This window comes from Cydia strobilella, chromosome 8 (assembly GCF_947568885.1).
Source record: "Cydia strobilella chromosome 8, ilCydStro3.1, whole genome shotgun sequence".
Classification (NCBI taxonomy): domain Eukaryota; kingdom Metazoa; phylum Arthropoda; class Insecta; order Lepidoptera; family Tortricidae; genus Cydia; species Cydia strobilella.
Genome location: NC_086048.1, coordinates 5,538,149 through 5,563,641, shown reverse-complemented (window position 1 = coordinate 5,563,641; position 25,493 = coordinate 5,538,149). Strand labels below are relative to the sequence as shown.

General features: G+C 36.7%; 1 protein-coding gene across 1 annotated transcript in view; it reads right to left on the bottom strand.

The window, feature by feature from the left end:
* Positions 1-2,167: 2,167 nt before the first annotated feature.
* The window catches only part of LOC134743528 (tachykinin-like peptides receptor 99D), a 31,933-nt gene continuing 8,607 nt past the window's right edge, over positions 2,168-25,493 (bottom strand). The window contains exons 3-10 of the mRNA XM_063677017.1: positions 21,575-21,728; positions 19,452-19,626; positions 15,791-15,946; positions 15,095-15,157; positions 14,024-14,174; positions 11,929-12,125; positions 11,113-11,252; positions 2,168-2,414 (exon numbers count right to left, since the gene is read on the bottom strand). Coding sequence (XP_063533087.1) covers positions 2,356-2,414; positions 11,113-11,252; positions 11,929-12,125; positions 14,024-14,174; positions 15,095-15,157; positions 15,791-15,946; positions 19,452-19,626; positions 21,575-21,728 — 1,095 coding nt within the window. The 3' untranslated portion in view covers positions 2,168-2,355. The remainder of the gene's footprint in view (positions 2,415-11,112; positions 11,253-11,928; positions 12,126-14,023; positions 14,175-15,094; positions 15,158-15,790; positions 15,947-19,451; positions 19,627-21,574; positions 21,729-25,493) is intronic.

The following is a 25,493-nucleotide window of genomic DNA, read 5'->3' as shown; positions in this document are numbered from 1 at the left end:
TCTATAAGGCCTAGTTTACCCCCGTGGGTTGGAAGGTCAGATGGCATTCGCTTTCGTAAAAACTAGTGCCTACGCCAATTCTTGGGATTAGATGCCAAGCGGACCCCAGGCTCCCATTAGTCGTGGCATAATGCCGGGACACGGGATTAACAAACGTTTGCATTTGTGCACGCTAAAGGAGAACATTTTGAAAATACATACAAGATGTAGTGCATAATTATTTTCCATCGTATTTTCACGGAAACGGTCGACCGTGTCTTGCTATTTCAGTCAGTCTCGGTACAAAAAGTACTGAGGTTGACTGAAGTAGCATGAGAAATATGAACGTTTTCGAGAAAATACGATGGAAAACAATTACGAGTATGCACTATATACATCTGTAAAACGTTTTGTTTTAGTTAAATTATCGTTAAATAATCTTACGGTTTAGACTCACTTAAGCTCTCCGAAACATGTCACGCGAGTGACTAAAACAGGTGAGTCTCAAGTACTAATATTGGTCTAAACCGTAAAACAAGTGACAACAACCCCGTAACAAGTGAGTGTAAACCGTAAAATTATTTAATGTTAATAGTACGTCTCACAACACTTTAACCCTTAAATGCATAATGATGTATATATGCATCGTATATTTGATAGTCCGTGGCTCAATATGCAGCTATCCAAAATCACATTTATTACTTTTATACAGCATGACACATCTATTTCAATTTATTAAAAAGTTATACAAAAAATCATGCATTTAAGGGTTAAATTCGATTAAATTATTGTAAAATATTTTTCACCTCAGCAGCTCGAACAAACCTACTTTCGATGTGTTTTTTTTTTGTTTTTTTTTGTTGCTCTGTATTATTCTGTGTAATCCTAAATACATTTTAACCTTTAATATGTTCTCATTACTGAGGTGAAAAATTATGTGAGCAACACGAGAGCAAAGTTATTTTACTTCTCGTATTTTTGAGTCCCGAGAAAGCGAAAGATTCCATAATTGAATCACGAGCGAAGCGAGTGATTCTAAGTTAGAATCTTGAGCGTAGCGAGATAAACACTCGCAAGGAAAACTAAATTTCCTCTCTTGTTGCACAAATAACTATAGATCAGTACGGTTTCAATTACTAAGTATTATTTTTAATCGCTTTTGGCGACATGTCTCACGATTTTAAATTATTGTAGTTATAATTTTAATTATATTTTGGAAAGGACGTGGAAGTAAGAGAGATATTCCTAATATGTTTTTGTCAACGTATTTTTAGGCGTATTTGCATAGAAATAACATGAATTTCAGGGTTCAGGATCTATACCTACCTGAAGGGAACGAATAGCAATGAAAATAAAAGAAATTACCATTTTTATATTATTTCTTTCGCAGTGTCACATATCTTCTTAACTTACATAATATGTCAATTTCTACGTATTTAACACGTGAAAAATATATGTACATACATTTTGTTTTATTTACACTGTAATATTATCTGAGTAAGTATTATAAATATTCGACCATAAGTATAATTTATAATACGCTTAGGTTATTCTTTGAGAATTTTATATTTACATCACAGTAAGAATTATTTAAAAAAGCGTTCAAATGTAATTTAATTAGGCATTTTGAAATATAAACTTATCGATACAAAAGTTTCAATAATAATTTCATGTTTTTTTGGGTGTACAACAAGAAAGATATTCCTAATAATATGTTTTTGTCAACGTATTTTTATTTTTGTGTCAATATATACACGGAGGTTTTGGGATTATACTGAGCAACTTTAAATCGCGAAAGAACACATTATACGTTGAATTAGGCTTATTACTGCAATATTGCATTAACATTCTTATGATAGGTACCTTATATATGTACATACATAAACTTTTATATATAACTTATAATTTAAAATATACACTTTATCCTTCTGACTCAAGGTAAGTAGGAATTAGGTAATAGAAATGATAATGGAATAGTCGTTCGTTGATATATATAATTTTAAATTATCTGAAACATTTACTTTGTTTTAGATTTTTTTGATATATTAGTATCAAATCTAGTTGGTAAATAGCATTAAGTTGTATAAGTTGACAATTAACCCATAGCTCTTTCGCGACAAAAGAACTTTAAATACAACAGACACATAATAATAGTAGTTTTATAACAAGCAGAAACCTGCCATATGAAAAACTTTTCATTGCACATTCATTTACATTTTATAGCCAACCGTCACTATATTTGGTTGACCAATCAGCTTACGCGTAGAGATCTTGCGGGGTGAGGTAAGGTCGCGGGGGGTGGGCGCGTCATATCCACGTGCGCTCGACTTCAGTCGTCGCTCGTTCGCCGGGCGCGGCGGACGCGCGACGCCGTTGTCAGGTGGACATCGCCATTGTATTGTTGTACGTGCTGTGCATCGACATTCTGATCGTACCTGTGGGAAGAGAAAGAAATTGAGAAATGGGTCTCCGTTTCAAATGAATCTGCAATAGGCCCTTGGTACTTTATTTTGGCCCGTACGTGAAAATTATATAGGGAATGATGCGGTGCAAATTTGCAAAAAACCTGGTTTCCGTATTGGACATTAAAATCTAACAGCCATACATTGTGATAATTTATCATAAACACAATGAATTTAGGTAGAACAACTAAAACATACTCATGCAAATGATTAAGCTGTGCGTGCATTGTAATTTGCGTACAGTAAACATACACAAACATAAATAAATAAATACGGAAACCTAAAAAGCAGATCGAAACATCACGTTTCAAATATGTTAATGCTGTACCTACATGGTAATCTACTTCTGATGAAAATAAAATAATCTTATTAAGGCTTTTCGTGACTTCATTTTCGGGCCCGCCCCGCGTTTGGGCGCCATTACAAATTTTGGCATTCCATGCCTAAAGGTTCCTTATATGGAGTTAAGAATCTAAATCTACGTTATATATATAAGCTACCTAATACCTAACACAAAAAAATCATGACCCTGTATCATGAGTAATATATTTTTTTTTTTGAAAAATTATCAATCTTACACATGCAAAAACCACGTTTTTGAGAAAAAGTTAAAAGAAGTTTGAAACGTATTTAATTGTGTTCCCGTTGGAAGTTACATAAATGCCTAGATGGTGATTATATACGTGTTTTTCTTTGAAATACTTACTGTTTATTTATTACGGTAAGTCGGTAATGTTTCTTTCAATGTCACTCACAGATTGTGAAAAATTATGCTTTGATTACAGCAAGTCGCCGACTATGAAATTAGAAAAAAAACTTTGTGTGGATTATTCTTCAATATTTTGCTATCATTAACATATTATGTGGTTGAAGCTATGTTAATAAACAAATTAGGATAGAAATATAAACTAATTTATAAACCGTGAAAAAAGTATCGTAGAATAATAATGACACCTTTGTGATAGATGCTTAGACTGATTAAACGTACCTAATTTAGACTTCACTAAATTATTAAAGTACTGCGGAACCTTAAGAGAAAATGTTTTTATTTCTTAAATTCTTGGTTTTTATTTATATCCTAACTTGTTAATTAAAATATATCAAAGATTTTTTTCCTAATTCTAGTCTCGGCGACTAGCTGTAATTAAAGCCTAATTTTTAACAATCTGTAAGTGACATTTAAATAAATATTGGCGTATTTCAAAGGGAAACGCCTTAAGATACATAATCAATCATTATCTATGTAACCTCCAACGGGAACATTTTAAGTGACAGGAACCGGATCCCGGACAATTGCGTCAATTAAATTTGAAATTTGATTAATTAAAATAAATTCGAAGTTCCAACAACTCAAAAATGACGTATGCCACTTGAAGGGTTAATGCGTTTCAAACGTCTTTTAACTTTTTCTCAAAAACGCGGTTTTAGCATGTGAACAGTCTTGCAAAAAAGAGTAGAAATTAAAAAGTGGCAACACTGTAGTGTCGTCCCGTTTTTCTTAGATTGATTTGAAAGGGACGACACTGCAGTGTTGCCACTTTTTAATTTCTACCCTTTTTTGCCAGACTGTAGGCTTGATGATAAAAAAAGTAGGGTTAGGGTCATATTTTTTTTGTATTATGTATTAGGTAGGTTATATTAACGTAGATTTAGGATTCATGCTTAACTCCATATCGAGCATAAGGACCCTTTAGCCGTGTAACGTCACAAATAGTCCTAGTAATAATAATAAAAATAAGTAGTGGTAGAACACACTGGTGTTGATGCACGCAATAATCACAATAATTTAAAAACCGTCAAGTGTAAGTCGGACTCGCCCAGCGAGGATTCATTATATCCTCTTTGTTACTAATGGAGATCAATCTAGAAAAGTATCACCAAAAGATTGGCATGCAGATCAGACATTTATTTTCTCAGTGGTTTTTAGGAGCAGGAGTTACAAATGAAAATTCTGATTTCAAAAAATGATAATGTATTTTTAGATTGATGATTATGTAAATGTCTGAGGCGATTAGTTAATTCAAGCGAGAATGAGCAAGCACAATCAACGTCGAATTAGCCTACCTACTGATAATTCAAGACAAAATAAAGAATAATTAGAATTCAGAAAATAACTAATACTGGCATATTGGTTTCTTCAATATTGGTTATTATTATTTATTAATTCATTAACAATATTACAATTGTGTCTGAATATTGACTATATCTAATACTTAATCTAACATGCGTCAATTTAACTACGGTAAAAAAAAAGAATTTACAAAATGTCATAACAAAATATCACAGTTCAATACAATACAAGTTTGTTTTATTAGGGATCAAATTGCCGTTTATATTAAATACATGTGCTTGATAACTATAGCCTGGCAAACCAATTTGTTAGTAGAAAAAGGCGCGAAATTTAAACGTTGTACCTGTTGTTGATAAGTACCTTATGAAAGATCTTTGCGCTTACATATTTTAAATTACCTCTGCAGCTTATTGTACACGATAGATGATATTAAAATGTAATAGGTCTTATCCAGAATGAATGTCATCTGTGAATGTATCACAGTGTGTAAATCCAATACGGGCAATAAATTAAACCAGATATAAAATGTATCCGTGTAATCATTAGTTAAAGGGCCCTGCACACTCATGCGCGAATCGCGCTCTAGGCTCCACGCTTGCGTTCGCGGCTTCGCGCCGTGATTCGCGCATGAGTGTGGAGGGCCCTTAAGAAGTATTTTTAAGTGACACTTAATTATGACCCCGTAATTACTTTTTGAAAATTTACGAAGCAGCAATGAATATAAATAAATATGAGCTTTTCATAATAACTGCCAACAAGCGTTGACAGTTACTTTAAAAAACTCATATATTATATCGTAATTTGTGTGTTGCTTTACATTGCAAGTAATCAAGTAATTTATTGCACTCATGTTATCTGTATGTTGTCATGTTATGTTATGTGTGTCATGTGCGGGCCGAATTATTTTGTATGGTTAATATTTTCATGGTATTTCTAAGAAAAAAATATATCAATATACTTCTTAGGTCGTATGCTAACCACCGTTTAAATATTCGCCCGTATTGGATTTACACACTGTATAAATACTTGGGTAAATACATAAAAAGAACGAGAGTAGAATAGGGCCGGAATCGGGTTTGACAGTTCGGGGCATGTCGTAGTAATGTAACCCGCTATCGGCCTGTACCCCGCGCAAATCACTTTCCATATGCGTTGCCGGAGGTAAACATATTCAAAGTCGCTCAGCGAGCTATGGAAAGGGCTATGCTCGGAGTCTCTCTGAGGGATCGTATTAGATTTAAGATCATTTATTCTCAACATTCGTAATGAAGTCATCCGTCAGAGAACTAAAGTCGTCGACATAGCCCACCGGATTAGCAAGCTGAAGTGGCAGTGGGCCTGTCATATTAGCCGTAGAACCGATAACCATTGGGGTAGACGAGGTCTCGAGTGGAGACCGCGTATCGGCAAACGTAGCGTAGGACACCCTCAAACTAGATGGAGGGATGACCTTAGCAAAGGGGCTGGCAAGAGCTGGATCAGATTGCCGCAAATCGTGCTCAATGGCGTGCTTAGGAGAGGCCTATGTCCAACAGTAGACGAGAGTAGGCTGATGGTGATGATGATGAGGTAAACATAAAGTCTGGCAAGCCCAATTTGTCAGTAAATAAGAACAAAAAAATATATACTCATCCCTTTCTTTTGGGAACTAGTATTAGCGTAAGACAAAGAGAGTATGATTCTCTCTGTCTACGTTTGAAGTGAGACAATCCCTGGCCAAAATATATTTAGAATGGTCCGTAGTGCGAGACTTCTATATGCCAGTATTATTTATTTATGATCCATACAATAACACCAATAATTTACCAAAATTACACCTCCTACTTGTGTATTTTGTTTGCATGCAGCAAATGAGGGGACCCTGGCGGTTTTGTAGAGAATTTGGTCGTTTTTGTTGGTGGTGCCTTGAAGAATCTAGGCCAACCTACGAACAAGAATATACTGTTCGTAATTTCGTTTGTTAGGCTGGACTTACACTTGTAAGTACTTAATCATTAACTATAATTATTTTTAATTTTAATTTTAATTAATTATGCCACGAGTACATCATTTTATTTTGACAATTTTTACATTTACAAGTGTAAAACCACCCTTATTAGGATCGTGCAAAAACAATCCGTTAAGTTAATTTTGGAAGTTATTTTACAGTTAGGTTTAAACTAGGCATGCATTAAAAGCAAAATTTGAACTGCAGAGGATTTATTTACAATTATTAGAGTAAGCTCAACGCAGATGGCGGACTGGTGAGAATTATCCATTGACAGATTATACGGCAAATTTTCTAATTGTTAAGAAAATGATAAGCGTAACTTGAAGTTAGTAAGTTTTTCATAATGGCGGATGGTGAAAAAGACAAAGTAAACCATAGAAAAACCTGTCAAAGGAAAATTTCCCCATAGAACCCTCTGTAATAAACTAATGAGCAGTTGCGGGTTCTTAACCTTAATGCAGAAATACATCTCGGGAGTCTCGGGTTTGGTCTCTGTAGTACCTACCGTAAACTTCCTCAGTTCTTCCTGGCTTAAATAAAACAGTTATACTCTACGAAACAGCTGTGTAATTGTGTGTATATATATATATGTGTGTGTGTGTGTGTGTGTGTGTGTGTGTGTGTGTGTGTGTGTGTGTGTGTGTGTGTGTGTGTGTGTGTGTGTGTGTGTGTGTGTGTGTGTGTGTGTGTGTGTGTGTGTGTGTGTGTGTGTGTGTGTGTGTGTGTGTGTGTGTGTGTGTGTGTGTGTGTGTGTGTGTGTGTGTGTGTGTGTGTGTTAGCATAAAAAGGCAACAATTATTAGGAATTAGATACCTATGTAGGAATGGAACGTAAGTCGATAGCGTGAAACGGAACGTAAGGGAAACAACAGAAGCAAAACAAAAGAAGAATGACAAGAAGAAGAAGATGGAAGATGATGATGGGAAGAAGGATGACAAGAGGTGCGTCAGGAACGGGGAGAACGATTTGAATGGTGAGCGAGCGAACGTGCGTCAAGCCGTTTTTCTAGAGAATCACTGTTTTTCCAAGCCAAATTTGAGCAGGTTTACGTTAGACTTGAATTAAAAAGCGAGATATTTAAGGTGGTTCGATTTTCATACAAAATTCAATCTGCTTTAATTAAGGCACTACACACTATTACTACACAAATATTTGCTCATTTATCTACTTTCGAATATTCGTTTGCGCTAAATTAATAGAAAAACTTTGTTTCATACAGAAATCATACATAAATCAACGTAATTTTTTCATCAATTTTACGTATGTGTGTGTCACAAATGTCGTGTACAAATACGTTGCGTGCGGCGTTGCCACTCTATGACGTTGGCGACGTTGCCTGGCCGACCTGGCAGGATTTGCAGTGCCGTCATGTTTAGTGCATTTTTATTTGACAGTGTTGACACTGACACATAGGGTCATGTTTATTGTGACATCAATTTGTTTGTATAAACTGAAAATGATAGCAACGTCTAAATCAAGTTACAAAAATCATCGGTGTTCTGGTCCGCGAAAATCCAGAAAAATTCAGACTCAATTGAAGCGGAATTCATGATGGTGAAGTTTCGTAAGGTAGGTACAGTTTCATTCCTTCATTGTACATTGTAATTTTCTCGTGCCGATCTTTTTAGAAAATAATTCTCACTTCTTCCGTAATATAAGCAGTGAACAATACCTATATAATGTAATTATTACTGTTTTGGTTGCCGAATAGTCAATGTGTCACTAACTCTAGGTTTTTTTAGGTATTGTGCAAAATGAAGAGGCATTCTTGGAAATAAAATGTTTTCCTTCATTAGCCAGAAAAAATCAGGACATCCTCACTGCAATAAAGTAAAATAAAACATTTCCTGGGGATGACAATTATGGAATTTTGTCTATGAATGAAAAACACAATTATTACTAGGTAAGTAAATGATAACTTTATTAGAATCCATATTGTTGCATCATCTTTCTTCCTATAACATTAGAGATTTTGTGCTATCATGATATTATTTTTCTTTCAGGTACAGGGACAACTACGGATAACAAATATGAAAAAATGTTATTTCATTTGTTGTGTGAATCCATCTACACCAACAAGACATCCACTGCTGGACATAGGCCTCCCCAGGGATCTCCACAACGACTGGTCTTGCAAGACCGGCCAAAATATCGAGAAATAAATAATATAAATAAACATGATAAATATCCCGTTTTCTATAATAGTCATAATTAGAAGGCCATGCAATGTTGTTACTCACTGTACCTACTTGAATCCAAAAAAAAAATATATAAAAAAAGTTTTAATTTTATTTTACAATTACTACTTTATTATTAGTACATTACGATACAAGTGCGAAAAGTAGGAAATTGGCAACGAGTGGCGATAAATTGAAACACGACCGAAGGAAGTGTTTTAATCGACACGAGTTGCGAATTACCTTTTCGCACGTGTATTGTACAACGTTTTACAGTACATAATTATGGCCCTTTACATTTTCGACATATGCACGTATTGTACTAATTACCGCACTAGGGCGGTAACGTATATGTAGCACCATATGTACTAAAAAGTATTTTACAGTACATATGGTGCAACTTTCTCGCCCTAGTGCGTAAAGAGCACTTTTCATGCATATGTCGAAAGTTTAAAGGGCCATATGTACTGTAAAACGTTGTACGTTACACGTGCGATTAGGTAATTCGCAACTCGTGTCGATTTAAAACACTCTCTGCGGTCGTGTTTTAATCTGTCGCCACTCGTTTCGAATTTTCTCTTTTCCGCACTTGTATCGTAAATAACTATTTCAAACTGCAAGGGTACGATGATAGATCTCAATTCAATATAATTTTGCAACATTTGGCATTAATAGGTTATAAATTGTATGGAGATGAAATCTATCATCGTACCCTTCTAGTTTGAAAAATACTATAGAGGCTGGGCAGTAAGGGATTGCTTTACTTGTAGAACTATATTTAGCGCTTTAAAAAAAACTGATACCTGACACTTACAAACCTGGACTTCCTTGGGCTAGTGCTACGAAGAATCGTCAGTATTCTCCATCCTTTCTGAGTTGGAAGAACCCAAAAAGGTGAGATTTGTGAAAGTCAGGTTTTCAATATATGTGGCGTTTTCAACCAAACGGGTACCTACTTATTGTTGTCATATTTCCATAAAGCTTCAAAATGAAATCAACCTAATCGACAACCGACAATGTGCTACCTTTTAGTTCAAAACGTCACATATTTTTATAAAACGTTATAAACTAATTTATTAATAATACTGAATATCTGGGAGAAAAAGAAAACATAAGTAAAAACTCAAAAATGCTCGTTTTCCCAGAGATAAGACCTAGCTAGATCGAACCCCTTACAGCAAATTTCATCGAAATCGTTAGAGCCATTTCCGATATCACTGAAATATATTTCGGTTATATCGGAATCGGACAAGAATTCGAAGAATAAAAGGTATAAGAAACATAAGATAACACAAAAAGGACAAAAAAAAGTACTCCTGACGTACCAGTCTCGAACCCGAATCTTCTTGCACGTATTTCCACGAACATACCGCAACGCCATTGCAGCATACTTACACTGCATGAAATTGTCTACTACAAGCATCACGGAAACACTGTTTGCATGTGTGAGTAATAGTAGGAAATAGCATGACAGAAACACTCTGTCGACTTTAAAAGTGTTTTTTGCACTAATGAAGTATTCAATGTTTATTATAATAGTTCAATATTTATGTAAAGAGTGCGCTAAACATACTTTTAAGTATACAGATACCAACACTATTCCACAAAAAAATAAAACCATAAAATTTGCAAAAGTGACGCCATCTAGCGGGGTTTAAGCTTTGGGTAACCTAGTCGAACCACCTTAATTCAACTCGTTCTAGAGTTGGACCAAACTGGTATTTGCAATGACAAAATGTAAAAGTGTCACCATAAACCTGAAACACATAGAGGTACAATAGTGTAGAGATAAAATTGTATGGTAGAGCCAGGAGATGATAAAACGAGATGCTCTTATGGAACTTTCAGTAGGAGTAGTTAGCAGAGAAAGCGTTATTATATTGTTTGTCCTTGTCACAGTCTCACATTTTTTATTCCCCACCGTAAATTTACTATGGTTTATGGTGGGTAACAAATAACCCGACCAAATTACGTAGGTTGTTTTTGGTATGTTGTCAGAAATGTTAAAACGTGTTTTAATTTTTTTCGCATTACGTAAGTTCTGCCCCTCACGGGCGCACGCGTAGAAAAAAAATAATAAAAAAAAATCTATAGAAAAAAATTGTATGGTCAGACATTACTTTTATTATCACACTTTCAGACTTTGCCACGTCATAATCGGAACAGATGTAGTGCATAATTATTTTCCATCGTATTCCCACGGAAATGTACGAACGTCTCTTGATATTTCAGTCAGTCTCGGTACAAAAAGTACTGAGGTTGACTGAAGGTCTATCTATTAGTTATTCTGTGCTGAAGTAGCATGACAAATACGAACGTTTCCGAGAAAACACGATGGAAAACAATTATGCACTGCATCTGTACACTTAGCTTGGTCCGACTATAGCTTGGAGTGCCCTGGAGCAAGTAACTGGGCAGGGGGTACAAACGTACTTGTACCGTTTTTCCTGCTAGGCGAGAGGCTGTGTCCGGAGCGCTCGAGCCGATCCGTGCCGAAGGCACGGTGCCTGCGCAGCCCGCCCGGGCCCAGCGTGCGGTAACAGCGGAAAAACTGCTTGAAACCTCTACGGAATCTGTGGATGATTTAAATATTAATATTATATATCCTGCGTTCCGTTATTCCGAATATGAGCACAGGTAAACCGCACATACTGGTAAACTAAATGGCGGCGTAAAGCTTTTGAATGATTCACGGTTAGTTTCACTAGACTTATATTGACTGGGATATAGACCGTGATTACCTTTTGTATTGTTTATGAACTCCCGAACCACCCGCAACCCGTTGTCAAGAACAAGATGCATGTAACTGCCGTGCGTCGAAATATCGGGAGTTCATAAACAATACAAACCGTAATCACGGTCTATATCACGGTCAATATAAGTCTGGCGTCGTAAAGCGTCGTACATGTTGTCGTAGCCGGATTGCCAACGTTAGGTAACGCTTACATAAATAAAAAATAATTCACGGAGCCGTACAGCGCCAGCTGCAAAAGTGCATACCCTCAGAGCAGTTTTCTTTTCCAGCTGGATGCAGGTACATCAGCTGTCAAGTTGGAAACACGAATTCTTAGAATTTACTGCTTTACACATCTTACATTTTTGTTTAAATAAAAATTCATTAGGGCTTTTTTAATTACCTAAAAAGTAACAATTTATTCATAGTTATTTTTTATAGGATACTGTGGATACTAGATAGTCTAAGGAATCTGTTTTTTAAATTTTACGCTCTGTGACGTTACAGGTACTTACTTTGAATTCATGCAGCAGTATATCATAGGGTTGAACATAGAGTTGCTCATCGCCAACCAATAGATGCCGAGATACACCTCCTGGATGTACTCCTGGTTGGTCAGCTCCGGGTAATACGCCGTCACCACGAAGTACACGTGGAATGGCAGCCAGCACACAGCGAAGATCAGCACTACTACTATCATCATCTTTACTACCTGAAAGAGAAAGTTTTGGTTATGAGAAGGTTGAGGAGAGAGAGATTCGAAAACGTTGGAAGGTAACTAAGTTGAGTTGGAGATGGATGCAACCGGCAAGGAGCTAGGGGTTGAATAGAAAACGCCTAATGAAATTAAAATAATGTATAGAAGTAGTCACGTCAGTTTGTTTGGCGTTTGTCTCTTCGGGACAAAATGTGCTCGTGATTCTGGGTAAAAATAACATGATAAAAATCCTAACAATAAAAGGGCGAAATTTTTATGTTACGCGCATCTGTCGCTTTATACGGTCTCCGTCGCTGACCGTGTTGTGTTGTCGTGTATGTTACATTTAAAGGTCAATGTCCGACGTTAAGTCGTGTTGTCGTTTCTCGCTTCAAGACAAGAACAAACGTACGTGAACGCTATTTTAAATAAACTTTAGAAGCAAAAACAACTATTGTTTTTACGCTAGATTCGCTGTCGATAAATAATCGTAGCAATCCTTTACGAACCTAACGACCCTCGTCAGACACCATATTGTCAGCCAATACCCTTAACCCCCGACTTAAAACAATAAACCAAAACTAAATCACACCAAAGTATTAAAATTTGCTATAAATTAAACACAAAACGACTACCTTCATCAAAATCGGTCCTAAAACGCAAAATAAATAGGCACGTCATAAATTTTAGTTAGGATTACTTTACTTAGTTTACCCGAAAAAGTGGCGGGTGCTTGGTCGCTGTTTCATTTTGTCTTCACCTGACTAACTCTCGCAGCGGGAATGTCTATTTGAAATTTAAATAGATACAGTGACATATCCTGCTTTTGTTCTGTCAAAGTCGGTGCAGTGCAGAATCAGCTTAGACGAACTCCAGAATGGCGGTATCATCGCGTTTTATCGCCTGTCGTGTCATGCGTCACATTCGCACTTATATACTTGTTAGAACGTGCCAGGTATGGTGGCAGGCGATAAAAATGCGACCATGCTACTAAACAAACCAAACAACGTACTGCCAAACATACATTTGTCTTGATAAAACGACAACGTAGAAATTTCTAATTTAGAACACGGGACAGTTGGACGTGTTATGTACTCGTTTATTCCTTATATGGTAAATAGATGAAATTAAACGCCCTTGTAATGTAATTTTGAAGGCCTTTTCTTTTGTAGCTTTTTTCCTTGGAGTAGGTATAAATAAAACTGGGTCAAAGCGGTTGGAAAAATGTTTTGTCGGCAAAATTTGTATCTCAACCATTGACAGTTTTACCAATCAAGTGTTATTGATTGAGGAGAGGGGAGAGGTAAAGTCATGTTGAACAAACATCTTGTTCGAGCAACTTTGCTGTTGATTAAATCTCCAAAAAAACCTACATCTGACTAGAACGAAACATGATGACGATGATGTCGCTAGGCGCTAACTTGTCGTATGGTATTTAATTGTAATTGTGTACTGCCCGCCATGATCTACGCTTGCGAGACGTGGACGTTAACGATGTGTGGAATGAAGAGGATCAAAGTTGCACAAAGAGCGATGGAACGCAGTATGCTCGGTATATCTCTCTGCGATAAAATCCGAAAGGAGGAGATCCGGCGACGGACCAAAGTGGTAGACATCGGCCGACGGATTGCAACCCTGAAATGGGCCCGGGCCGGACACGTATGTCGCAGAGATGATAGGAGATAGAGCAAGCGTGTCCTAGCGTGGAGGCCTCGTTTAAAAAAGACCAGATCACAGACCTCCAACAAGATGGGAGGATAACATTAAAAAGATTGCGGGCCCGCTCTGGAGGAGAGAAGCAGCAAATCGGGCTGCTTTGAGGAGATTTGGAGAGGCATATGCCCAACAGTAGGCGCATACTCGCTGAGGAAGAAGAAGAGATTTAATTGTTGCAACTATTTACGAGTACAAACCCTTCTTTTGCTCTTGACGCTCTCCAGCTGCGCCTGTGTGCACTCGCCGATGGACTTAGAGCCCCACAGCTCGATGCCGACACGAGCGTATGTGTACATCATGGATATGATCGGCACAAAATACGTCAGGATCATGTACGCTACGTTGTAACTGTGAAAAAAAAACCGACAACTTTTTAATTTGACTACACGTGTCAATCGAGTTCAAAAATAGAATTATTATACACGTTAAGGTAGCAGAAAATTTACATTTTATAGGTACTAAAATGATATTACATCCATATAAAATATGATATTAATTTCATATCGACAATAATGAATGAACACGTCTCTGAATATGCTCTATTATTTTGAAAAGTCGTAAGAAAATATGTTATATTTTATTTTCATGCAATGCAGCTTTTTCACTGTAGGTACTCGTATTTTGTAAGCGAAAAATGTGTCTAGTATCCTTTCTGATTTATAGTGTTATTAGGTTCAGGACGTGCGTAGCGTACGCGGTTTCGAATGGGGTGTGATAGTGTATAGTATAAATCTTCTCAAATGATTTTTACGTCTAAGACCCTAATCTGTTAAACAAAAGCCATTGTATCTTTTGTGCGTGCGGTCGGCCATTTGTCTCTGAGCGCGTGCCACGGCGCGTGCCATTGTGTCTAACAATGGCACACAATGGCCGACCGCTCACTTAAAAGAAACAATGGCTTTCGTTTAACAGATTAGGGTCTTAGGCGTAAAAATCATTTCAGAAGATTCATACTATAGTCAGATGTGCCTGCGTAATTTTTATAGTGTCGAAATGGAAATGTTTATTTCATACATGTGATATGGATGATGGATGGTACTTTAATTTGTCATTTTTAATTTTAAAACGTGGTTTCAGAAACTTGTTCATAAATAGTTGAATGATGCTTGCCAATGAATAATTGACGTGTTCCCTTTAAAACCTATGTAGGGTACGAAGGTTCGTTTGATCCGTGCTATCGCGTTGTCATTGTTGTTTTATGGTATGATTTATAAGAAACGCTGAATTTTCCAATAGGTACCTATTGACCTATGTAAAAATATACTTACTAGTAGTCATACAGTGAAACAGGAGCTTTGTTGTAATCTGGCCATTTCGCGAAGCATACGCGTCTGTAAAATGTATAACATGTCAAAAAGGTTTTATAGTTTAAACTATAAAAAAGTACTATAGGTAATACAAAAAAAGAACACAAACAGTTTTGATATAAATTTGGTAATAGATTTGATGCCTTTAATTGTCATGCGGCTAAAGATAATGCTGCAAGGCGACCTGTTCTAAAAAAGTGTGTGCGTGTAATCTTTACGCGCGAAGTAAAACTTCTTTGACGTTTATCGCTATGTTGGCACTTTGACGTGTGTCCTGCATGTCACTACTGAGCGTTACTTCCGTCTGAAAAAAATCTGAGTTACCCTCAGCTAGTCGCGCCTAAAGAAGTTTTACTTCAATAACTGTATCTACAAATAGTTTTCCGGGAGGAGGAACCTTGTACAGTCGCCATCAGATATATCGGAGCGGCCGACGGACTCAAAAATATCTGAACACGCATGCACCTAGCGCCATGACAATAGAGGTGTGTTCAGATATTTGTGAGCGACTCGGCCGCTCCGATATATCTGATGGCGACTGTAGGTTGTGAAATTCATGTGGTTTGGGCTACTGGTGAGAGAACTACCTATGTGGCTGCTGCCTATATAGCGAAAACTATATGTACCAGATTATACTCGTAGAGTCTATCGGTTTACCTTCTAGTCCCATCCGGTAGGTCAACTGTGTCGGTAGTGAAGTACACAAGGTTGGGACTGCTGATGAGAGAACTGCCAGCCCAGATGGCAGCAGCGATGCCCAGCGTTGCCCGCTTGCCCAATCGTGGGCGGAGTGGGCTGATGATAGCAACGTATCTGATGAATGCATTATATTATTAAGTTCCAATATTACTGAAATAACTTTAACAAAACAAACACACAGGAACAAAATTGTCAGATAAGTTATTGTAAATACCCAAAGATGCCTCTGTGAGAACGGCTATTAGCAGTAAGCAGTGTCACCACTGGATAAAGGAAACAATACCTTTTGTTTAACGGATTAAGGCCCGAGCCCGAAAAAATCTTCTGAGATAATTCATACTACGAGTATAAGTGCACGCACAACTGCCAAGTGCGAGTTTCATAACTTTTTACGACTGGCTTAAAACAAAAGACGTGTTTTAGGTATATTTTTTATAGAGATTTTCTTGTAGAAGGTCAAAAAAGATGGATCTTTATTGTAAGTCAACGTTTATACTTATAATCGTAAATTTTACCTTTTAACGGCCCGGGCCTTTTAGTTGATAGCTTAAATTTAATATGATATTTAAACCTATGGAGTCTACATTATGTAATTTTACGGTTTTTCTAATATGTATTACTCGTATTTACAGTATTTAGTCACCACGCACGACATGTTTGGGATGTCTTTATTTTCAAACTTTAAGGCGTCAGTGCTTAAAAATGGCTTTCTGAAACGGAGTAAGTATAATTTATTTCCTTACCGGGATTTAAATCAGAGAACGCTGGTTTCATATTTTAAAATCTCTTATTTATAAAATTGCCGTGTATGACATACACATACACATAGGGCTGCGGCCCGCAGTCTGCGCCGGTCCGTTACCGTCGACGCAAGCTCCTGGTGACGCTCCTCGGTACGGAGTGAAACATGTCGAGCGTTTTCGACTTAAAATACGTGAGTGACCCGTTACTAATATGTTTAATATGACATACACATGGTCTGAAATTGAGTGATGTGATTCTGAAAAAATTAAACCAAGATAACTAATCTACAGTATGAAGGCAATCGATTGCCAGTAATGGTACTGTAAATAGTAGTTTTCTGTGGTCAAAGTTGCACTTTATAACTTGCCAGTCGCAATTGTCCCGCTGCACCTTATGCAATTCCTAAATACAAGACTTAAATTATTAAACTAAGTAACGACGCGACGTGCCATCAGTAAATTTCTCGTGAAATAATTAATTGAGCTAAAAAAAAAAAGTTTGAATTCATTAACTCAGAATCCAGACGTTAATCAAAGTCTCGCCAAACATTCATTGGCAAAATTCGCTTTGGAATCTGTTACAATTCAAAGAAAGAAACGAAATACGAAATAAATTCCACTGGACTTTCTTGCTTTTATTTTTTTATCTGTTTATAATAAATTAAAAATCGCTTTCAGGACGGATTCTCCGCTGAATTTTAATCAGAGGCAATGAAAAGGGGTAGCAAAGGATAAAATACGACAAGGTTATTTATTTTTGCTGTGAAAAAACGTACCAAATTGAAATGTTGGCTGAGCAGCTATTATTATCTACTAGCGTTTGCCCGTGACTTCATCCGCATAGAAGCCAAGGCGTTATTACACCGTCGCTGCATTTAGAAACCCCTTATCGCTTCCGTACTTAATTTAAACCCCCATTGCAACACCTTAGTGTAAGGCCTGAGTGGACGCTCAAAGCGGAGCGTTCGGCGGGGCGTGCAGCGTGGCGCCGGGCTCACAGGTGATGTGAGCAGCTTGCACTAAGGCCGCTCCTATACGTTTGCACGCTGCACGCCCCGCCCTGCTGCACACTCAACTCGAGTGTCCACTCAGGGTTTACACTTTGCCTCCTCGTAAGACCCAAACTGATATTGATGCTTTTGAATTTGGAACTTTCTTTTATTTCTCTAAGCGCCACTTGCACTATCCCACTAACCCGGGGTTAATCCGATAAACTGTTAACCCAGTGTCAAATTGTACTGGTAACCATGGTAACTCCAGGTTTAAACGGTGGTGCAAGCGGCTCTAAGAGTTCAAAACTCGAATATAATTTGTACTTGCAAAAGTACGCGGACAAAGACGGGTTAAGGGATGTATTCCGGGATAAAAAAGCATCCTATAGGCCTAATGTCAGGTTACAAAATATATGTCTCATATTTCATTTAAATGCAGGTGTTCTTGCTTGATTAAATATCCTTTCGAGACCCGGACCCATATTCCAGTAAAATATAGTAAATATGACTACCCAGGGAGCCGACGGGTCTCGAAAGGATATTAATGGCGGTATTCAAAAACGCGTTACTGGACTGAATTTAGCTATTAATCGTTTGTCTTTGTCTGTCATTTTGACTTATGTATTTGTATAAGAAAGGGATAAAACATAATTAAACTAAATCAAGCCCGTAGTGTTATGAATAAGGGGGTTAATCTTCAAATATTTTAGCATAATGACAATCAAGCATAATTTTGAAAGTAAACTTAATAAAACCGATGTTATAAAGTTTTATTTTGTTCATAATTAATTACAATCTGCTGTAAAAATTATAAAAAAAGTATATTTCGGGTCTTCACCAGGTCAACAAGACAGACGAAGATTCGCTTGTACTTCAAGCAGGTCTAGAAATGTTGATTAAACATTCGTTCGCTCGTCCATTTATAAGTATTAAGGCCGTTTTTGTCCTCTACCCAGACCTCGTAATTAGTCATTTCTCTCCAAGAAGTTTTAATTAATAGCGAACAGCGGGTGGAAATGTACCGTCGGTGATTTACGGTTCAATAAAACTGATTAAACGACATTCCTTAAAAGTGGCGAAAATGTCCTCTGGGAGGAATTTTTCGACATTATTAACATTGTTTTGTCTCATAAAAAGTTAGAGTGCTATTAATTTACACCGAGGCTGGAGCCCGAAGGGCTTTAACGATGTATTCGTGGTCATATTTAGAGACTATGATATCTTATAATGTTTTCTTCATTGGGCCCTGTTTCAGAGATAGGTAATGCATTTTTTATCGATAACATTTTTATAATTTTATGTGACCGAGTTTTACAGGTAATTTTTTCTACTCGTCGAATGTAATGGTTGAATTAAGATTTCGTAGGTATACCATACTGTAATTTGGTACTTTTCATGTATGGGCTCCCAACTCAAATATAATATTCATTTCGAAACGATTTAGTCAACGGGAACGACTTGGACCCATTCTACCCCAAATGGTGGGAAAATGGCGATGACAGGGTCGAGTGGAGAAAACGAGGGGAGGCCTTTGCCCAGCAGTGGGACACCAAAATAGGCTAATATAAAAAATAAAAAAATGAATTTGATCAATCACGTGGCGCCGCGGTCCAGTGGAAAAGACACCAACGCGCGACTATTTCATGAGTAATACCTATTCATATATTATGCACGCGTTGATGTCTTTTGTACTACTGCGATACTTCTTTAATTATTTAGGTTTTATAGTAGAAAAAGTATTATTTTAGATGACTTGTAGAAAAAGTATTGTATATAATCAAGCTCTCTATTCTATCTCAATTGTATAAATTGTTGTTATGATTGAATAACGTTCGTGTATATAATTTATTATTTAACACAAAGAATATAATTAAGGTTATTTACCTGTCTATACTGATCGCCATTAACGTGAACACCGAGGCAGATATGCTGAGCACGGCGATGAACTGACAGAACTTGCAGTAGAAGTCGCCGAATGGCCAATCGGAGTGCAGCATGTACGTGAAGTTGAAGGTCACGTTCAGGGTGGACACCATCGCGTCGGCCACTGACAGGTTCACTGTGAAATAAGTTTGAATTTAGTTAATTGGTTTCAACGTAGTGAAACCTTAGGGCTTGGAAACCTATTACCACATAACTAACTAACGAGGGCTTAGGATACATCAGACCACCCTATTCAATAATAAAAAAATCACGATTACCGTTTTACAATCTTAATTGAAACAATTGGAAATCGCTGTATGTGATAGATATCGTATTTTTTATAACATGAAATCAAAACGGATATACCTATAGAGAAGAACAACATCACACACGTTTTCCCTCAACTTTAAAAAAACTCATTCTAATGGGATGGATTCTTTGTGACGTTACCGTCTTCGTTTGTCATAGTAGTTAACTCCATTGCATCTGAATTGACTGACTACCTTTTTGTGGATTACAGTAGATTTATAAGATAGGTTTAAATAAGTGTCTAATTAAAACAGACTTTGGCAAGTTTCCAACATGACTTTTGGCAAGTTTCCAGAAAACTTTATCCTTCTGGCTACAAAAGTTAGCGACGTTAGCGTGTTTGAAATTATTTTTGACTATCGTCGTCAGATACAATAAGATTATAGGTTTTTAATTTTAATTTTATTTTTAGCCTTTTTGTGTGTCCCACTGCTGGGCAAAGGGCTACCCTCTCCCTTTCCAATCCTATCTTCAAATTCTGTGATGTCTGTTTCCCACGTTTACCGTAATACCAAAATAATGCCCTCAATTTTACTTCTATACAGTTTTACACCGGGCTGTCATCTCTTATATGTAAGTACCTGATATAAAATATACGCTCTATCTCTTACAAATATTATAGAAATATGATATGCAAATTTCCCGGAGACACAACTGTGAAACTACGCTCACTAGTAAATAAAAAAATTGCCGTGTAGTTCTCTAGAGGCCAAGTGTCACGTCACGTAAAGACAAAAGCATAACATAATATTCTAACCACACTTACTTTTAGTAACTGTAGTTACCACCAGTCACTCTTATTGCTTAGCAATAGAGTTCTCTGCGAAATATGAAGTGAGTGAATGAAATTCGACACGTTTTGATGGCAGCTAGCAACTTTTGTAAGAAGAATGTCACAAATAAAATAAAATAATTTATATTGTACCCAGCTTGTTTTCTGACCGCCCGTTAGTAAATCCAAAGAGGATATAATAAGATAGAGCGGTACTGTCATAGTAAATTTTGTAACCACTGTAAATTCACTGCTATCTATCGACATACTTTAAAACTAAAAATGAAGATTTATATATATAGTTATAAAAATGCGTTAAATGTATTTAAATATGGATAAATGTTTTTTTATTTGCATAAATTATTTTTATATGATTTTGACCCATGTTTTTTCCCTGATATGCGGTAAAATTATAAATAACAAACGGAACCGTCAACGCCCTCTATACGAGAGTAGGTCAAAGCTAGTGGCGTCATCTGATCGAGAATCAAATTTTCGTGATATTCGAGGCACGTTTTTTCCTTAGACTGTATCTATCTATTACGGAGTTATATCTATCTTTGGTAAATCTTATGGCATGCAAAATGCTACATTTTATATATAACATTTTATTTTATATTTCGTATGCTGTTGTAAGCATTAAACTCACATTAAATAAAACGTCTGGTCTGGCACTCGTATACCATTGCAGTGTTGCTATTCCATACTGCTTACACTAATATAAACAGAACCATTAGCCAGCCTGCCGTCCATAAAATTCAAAGATTTATATCCCCCTTGGGACCTCAGGAGGCTTACCTCACTCAAGTTCGTCTAAATTCGCAACACAAACTGTTTGTCTTGGCGGACCTCTAAAAGTAATGTGATCGTGGCACTATAATAGTTTAATAAATAAAATAATGCTGTGTGTGGTTGTGTAATCTTCCCTACAGCTTTTCCCATTTCGGCCTCCTCGTGCAGAAATGGCGTAATGTTTTTATATGTGTGACTATTTATTACTTGCCTAGGAAGTAATGCGTGACGCTCCTCATCCTCTTGTTGGCCAGCACGACCCAGATGACGACGAGGTTGCCGATAGTAGCCGCCACCACCATGAAGGCAAAGACCAGCGTCCATATCGCCTGCCGCCATGATGGTAGTATGAACGATTGAAACGGCTGCAACAAAGGAAAGAAGTAACAATTCAAAATGTGTAGCAACTTACTTTGCCACTCTTGTGGATAAAATACTACTTTCTCATCAGGGTGCCTAGCCAAGGTGACAATCGCTTCCGGTAAGACAACGACACCCTTTGTGTCTCTATCACTCTTCCATATTCGTGCGACAGTGACAGTTGCGTATCGTTCGCCACGTAGCGTATACGATTGGCATGTTAGCTACGCACCCAGGTTTTCAAAAATAAATAGAGCCTTTTGGAGCTGGTGTGTTGAAAATTTTATTTTTATTGCGTTAAATATGTATTTTTTTCTCTACATTTTTTTTAATACAATACCTAGAGACCAATGTTACATTCAGTATTTTTGTTACACACACACACATAGGCTCATCAGTATTTTTTATATATTTTGTATTTCAAGGCTCATTCGTTACTAAATGCTTTTTCACTAGATTAAAAATTGTTAGTGCAGGCACACATCATAATTTATGTGTGTAAACATTTATAATAAACCACCAGAAGATAATTAATCATTACCTTTATTGTAAACCCACAAAAGCAATAAATTTATTAATTATGAATTATGGATAAATACTTCACCTTTGACAGCACCACCTTCCAAAATAATAATAGTTTCCCATATCCCACGTTGGAATTTCCGCATTAATTCGAGAGCGAAATACGTACAAGAGTATCATAGGTGAGTTCAATTCAAATTCAAATATATCTCTGCTTCCTGATAATTAACGGCCGACGTGGGAACATTAAATATCCACAAGTTTGTGTAAGTATAGAAAATACGTTGGTGTTTGGTGTACGCTAGGAGTAGGTATATGTATTTGCGGATTAAACTTTACAGCCGACTTATTAACTTTAGAGCTTTGCCACTTTATTATACTGTGGCTTTGCGGTGTTCTTAACTCTACTTAATGGAACTGGAGGACTATTTTCATTTGTAATGTAAATGACCTATTTTCCATTCACAACGGTACCCAATTGTTAAAAACCGGCCAAGAGCATGTCGGGCCATGCTCAGTGTAGGGTTCCGTAGTTACCCTTCCGTCTCAATATGCTAAACTGGAGCTATAAGTATAGAAGATTGTTAACAAAGGAATGGAATGATTACTTTCACCCGAGTCAAACAATCTACTTACGGAAGACACATTTTTTTCGGAGCCATTATTTCCGAAAATATTCACTATCAAAAAATGTAGGTTGCTAATATTTTTATTTTATTTTATTTTATTTTATTTATTAGGAAAGCTTACAGCTGAAGTTACACGTTAGGTAATAACATAGAAGCAGTGAGCCAATTACAAGTTTCCACAGATAGATTCGATTTGATGAACCTACCCCACACTATAGGCATATTATTCTGTAACCGAATTCGTAGCAGATGGTAACATTTAGTCAAATTTGTTATTATTAAGAATGATTGACATTTTACTAATTGTATCGTATTGTTTTTATTTTCCTTTCATATGTACTGACTGCTAGTTTTAGAATTTTATTTTATTGCATGTTATTTTTAATTTTGTAAATATCTGTTATTCAAACACAATGTATGTTGTAAATGAATGAATAAATGAAATACTATAGGGTTGAAGCGAATAAAAAAATTACACCCCAACTTTACGTGTAGGGAAGGTACTCTAAAAAAATTTTTTTTCTTACATTTTATTGTACGACTTTGATTGATTTATATATCCATGCCAAATTATAGCTTTCTACTCGTAGCACTAACGATCACGCAGCACAGCCTCGGACAGACAGACAGACGGACGGACATGGCGAGACTATAAGGGTTCCTAGTTGACTACGAAACCCTAAAAAAGGGTCATAAATGTATTTAGTTTCAATTTTTTTTTGATCCCTAAAGTTAAAAACATTGGTGAAAAAAGGCTTGGAATTTTAATACAAGCCAAAATATAACAGGAGGATCAAAGTTTCTGAAACATAATACTTAGACACTTTTTTTCATTTCTCATGCTCTGAAAGGGGGTCATTGTTGTTCTAAAAGGTGTGCAGAAAGTGATACGTTTCTGCACAAGAGCATTTCACTTTCCAAGTAGGTACGATTTTATGTATGTGTACGAAATTTGGTATTAAATGGATTTGTTATACAATTTTCATTCTGATATTTAACTCCCCATTCCATACATAACGATACTTTTACCTAAATGGTTAATTGAAAGTACCCTCAATAAGTGATATAAAAATTATACTTAGTCATGTTTTAAAAAAACACATTTATTTTACTTTCCTCGTATTCGAAATGAAAAGTAAAGTGTTTAACTCGGGTGAAAGGCATCATTTCAGCCTCGGATTATTGGCGCTCTCACTGCGTTCGAAAACCAAACTACCTAGGCAGAAATGAGTGCCTTTTATCTCTCGGTTAACAATCTACTATTACAGTGTCCTTTGGTTCGCATAAATAGTCGGGCGTGCGATTTTTCGACGGTACCCGCTACTTTTACAAAAGTTGGCCTTTAATGTCGTAAAGTCTTTACAAGATCAAGAAAGTAAATAGATAAGAGCCAGCGATGTATGAGTAGATAAAATTTTATTCAGGACATTTAAGGAACAGGAATTTGAAATCTAATTTTCCTACAGAAATGAGCTAAAGATACTTTGGGAATACAGATTTACGCCAGCTTTTATGAATCGATTTGTAAGATGCCAACGACGTAGACTACCCTCAGACGAATCGAATGGCACCCTTCTTTATCTATCAGAGTTTAAAAACAAAGCAATTTAAGTAAAATATGACGTCGCGACCAATTTTATCTGATCATCCTATTGTCTGATTCCGGTCTGATAAGTTTAAAACATGTTATTACTCATTTCCTAGGTAAAAAACTTAAACGTTATTGTGTACAGTTTACACATTAGTATTTAATTATTACATTCATTCATTATTTTAAAATTGTGGCTTCATTCCAGTATCAAGGTCTTAGGAGCTTTAAATACGTATATTTAAATTGATACTAATATTAATTAGGTTAATTAGGTATTAAAAATTAATTAGGTATTATACTAATATTAAAAACCGGATTAGCACAGGATGGATGAGATGGCGACAGGTTACGGGAACCATTTGTGACGCCCGTATGCCCCTTCGGTTGAAGGGTAAAATTTATAAAACGATCATAAGACCTGTCGTCATGTATGGATCAGAGTGTTGGGCCCTAAAGGTGACGGATGAAAAGAGATTGCATGTAGCGGAGATGAGAATGTTAAGGTGGACGTGTGGCGTGACGAGAATGGATAGGATAAGGAATGAGTATATAAGAGGAAGCCTGAAAGTTGCACCCATAACAGAAAAAGTAAGGGTAAATCGCCTAGCATGGTACGGGCATGTGATGCGGAGGGATGAAAGTCATGTGACGAGAAAGGTATTAAGAATGAATGTGGAGGGAAGTACGAGGAGAGGAAAACCGAGGAAAAGGTGGATGGACTGTGTGAACGATGATATGAAACTAACGCAAGTGAATGATGAGATGACGGGTGACAGAGATGTATGGAAGAAAAAGACATGCTGCGCCGACCCCAAGTGAATGGGACAAGGGCAAGCGAATGATGATGATGACTAATATTAATTAGGTAGTTCAATTAGGGTTAGAGCTAGACTCAAATTAGTGCAATTTGTGCAAAAGGTGGGATTTTTTCGATAGCGAATGTATGAGAAATGTAAGGGGGAAATTCAAAGGGCTAGTGGGGGTAACGGCACCGCTTTTCAACCCGGCAACATCGGGTTTCTAGGAGC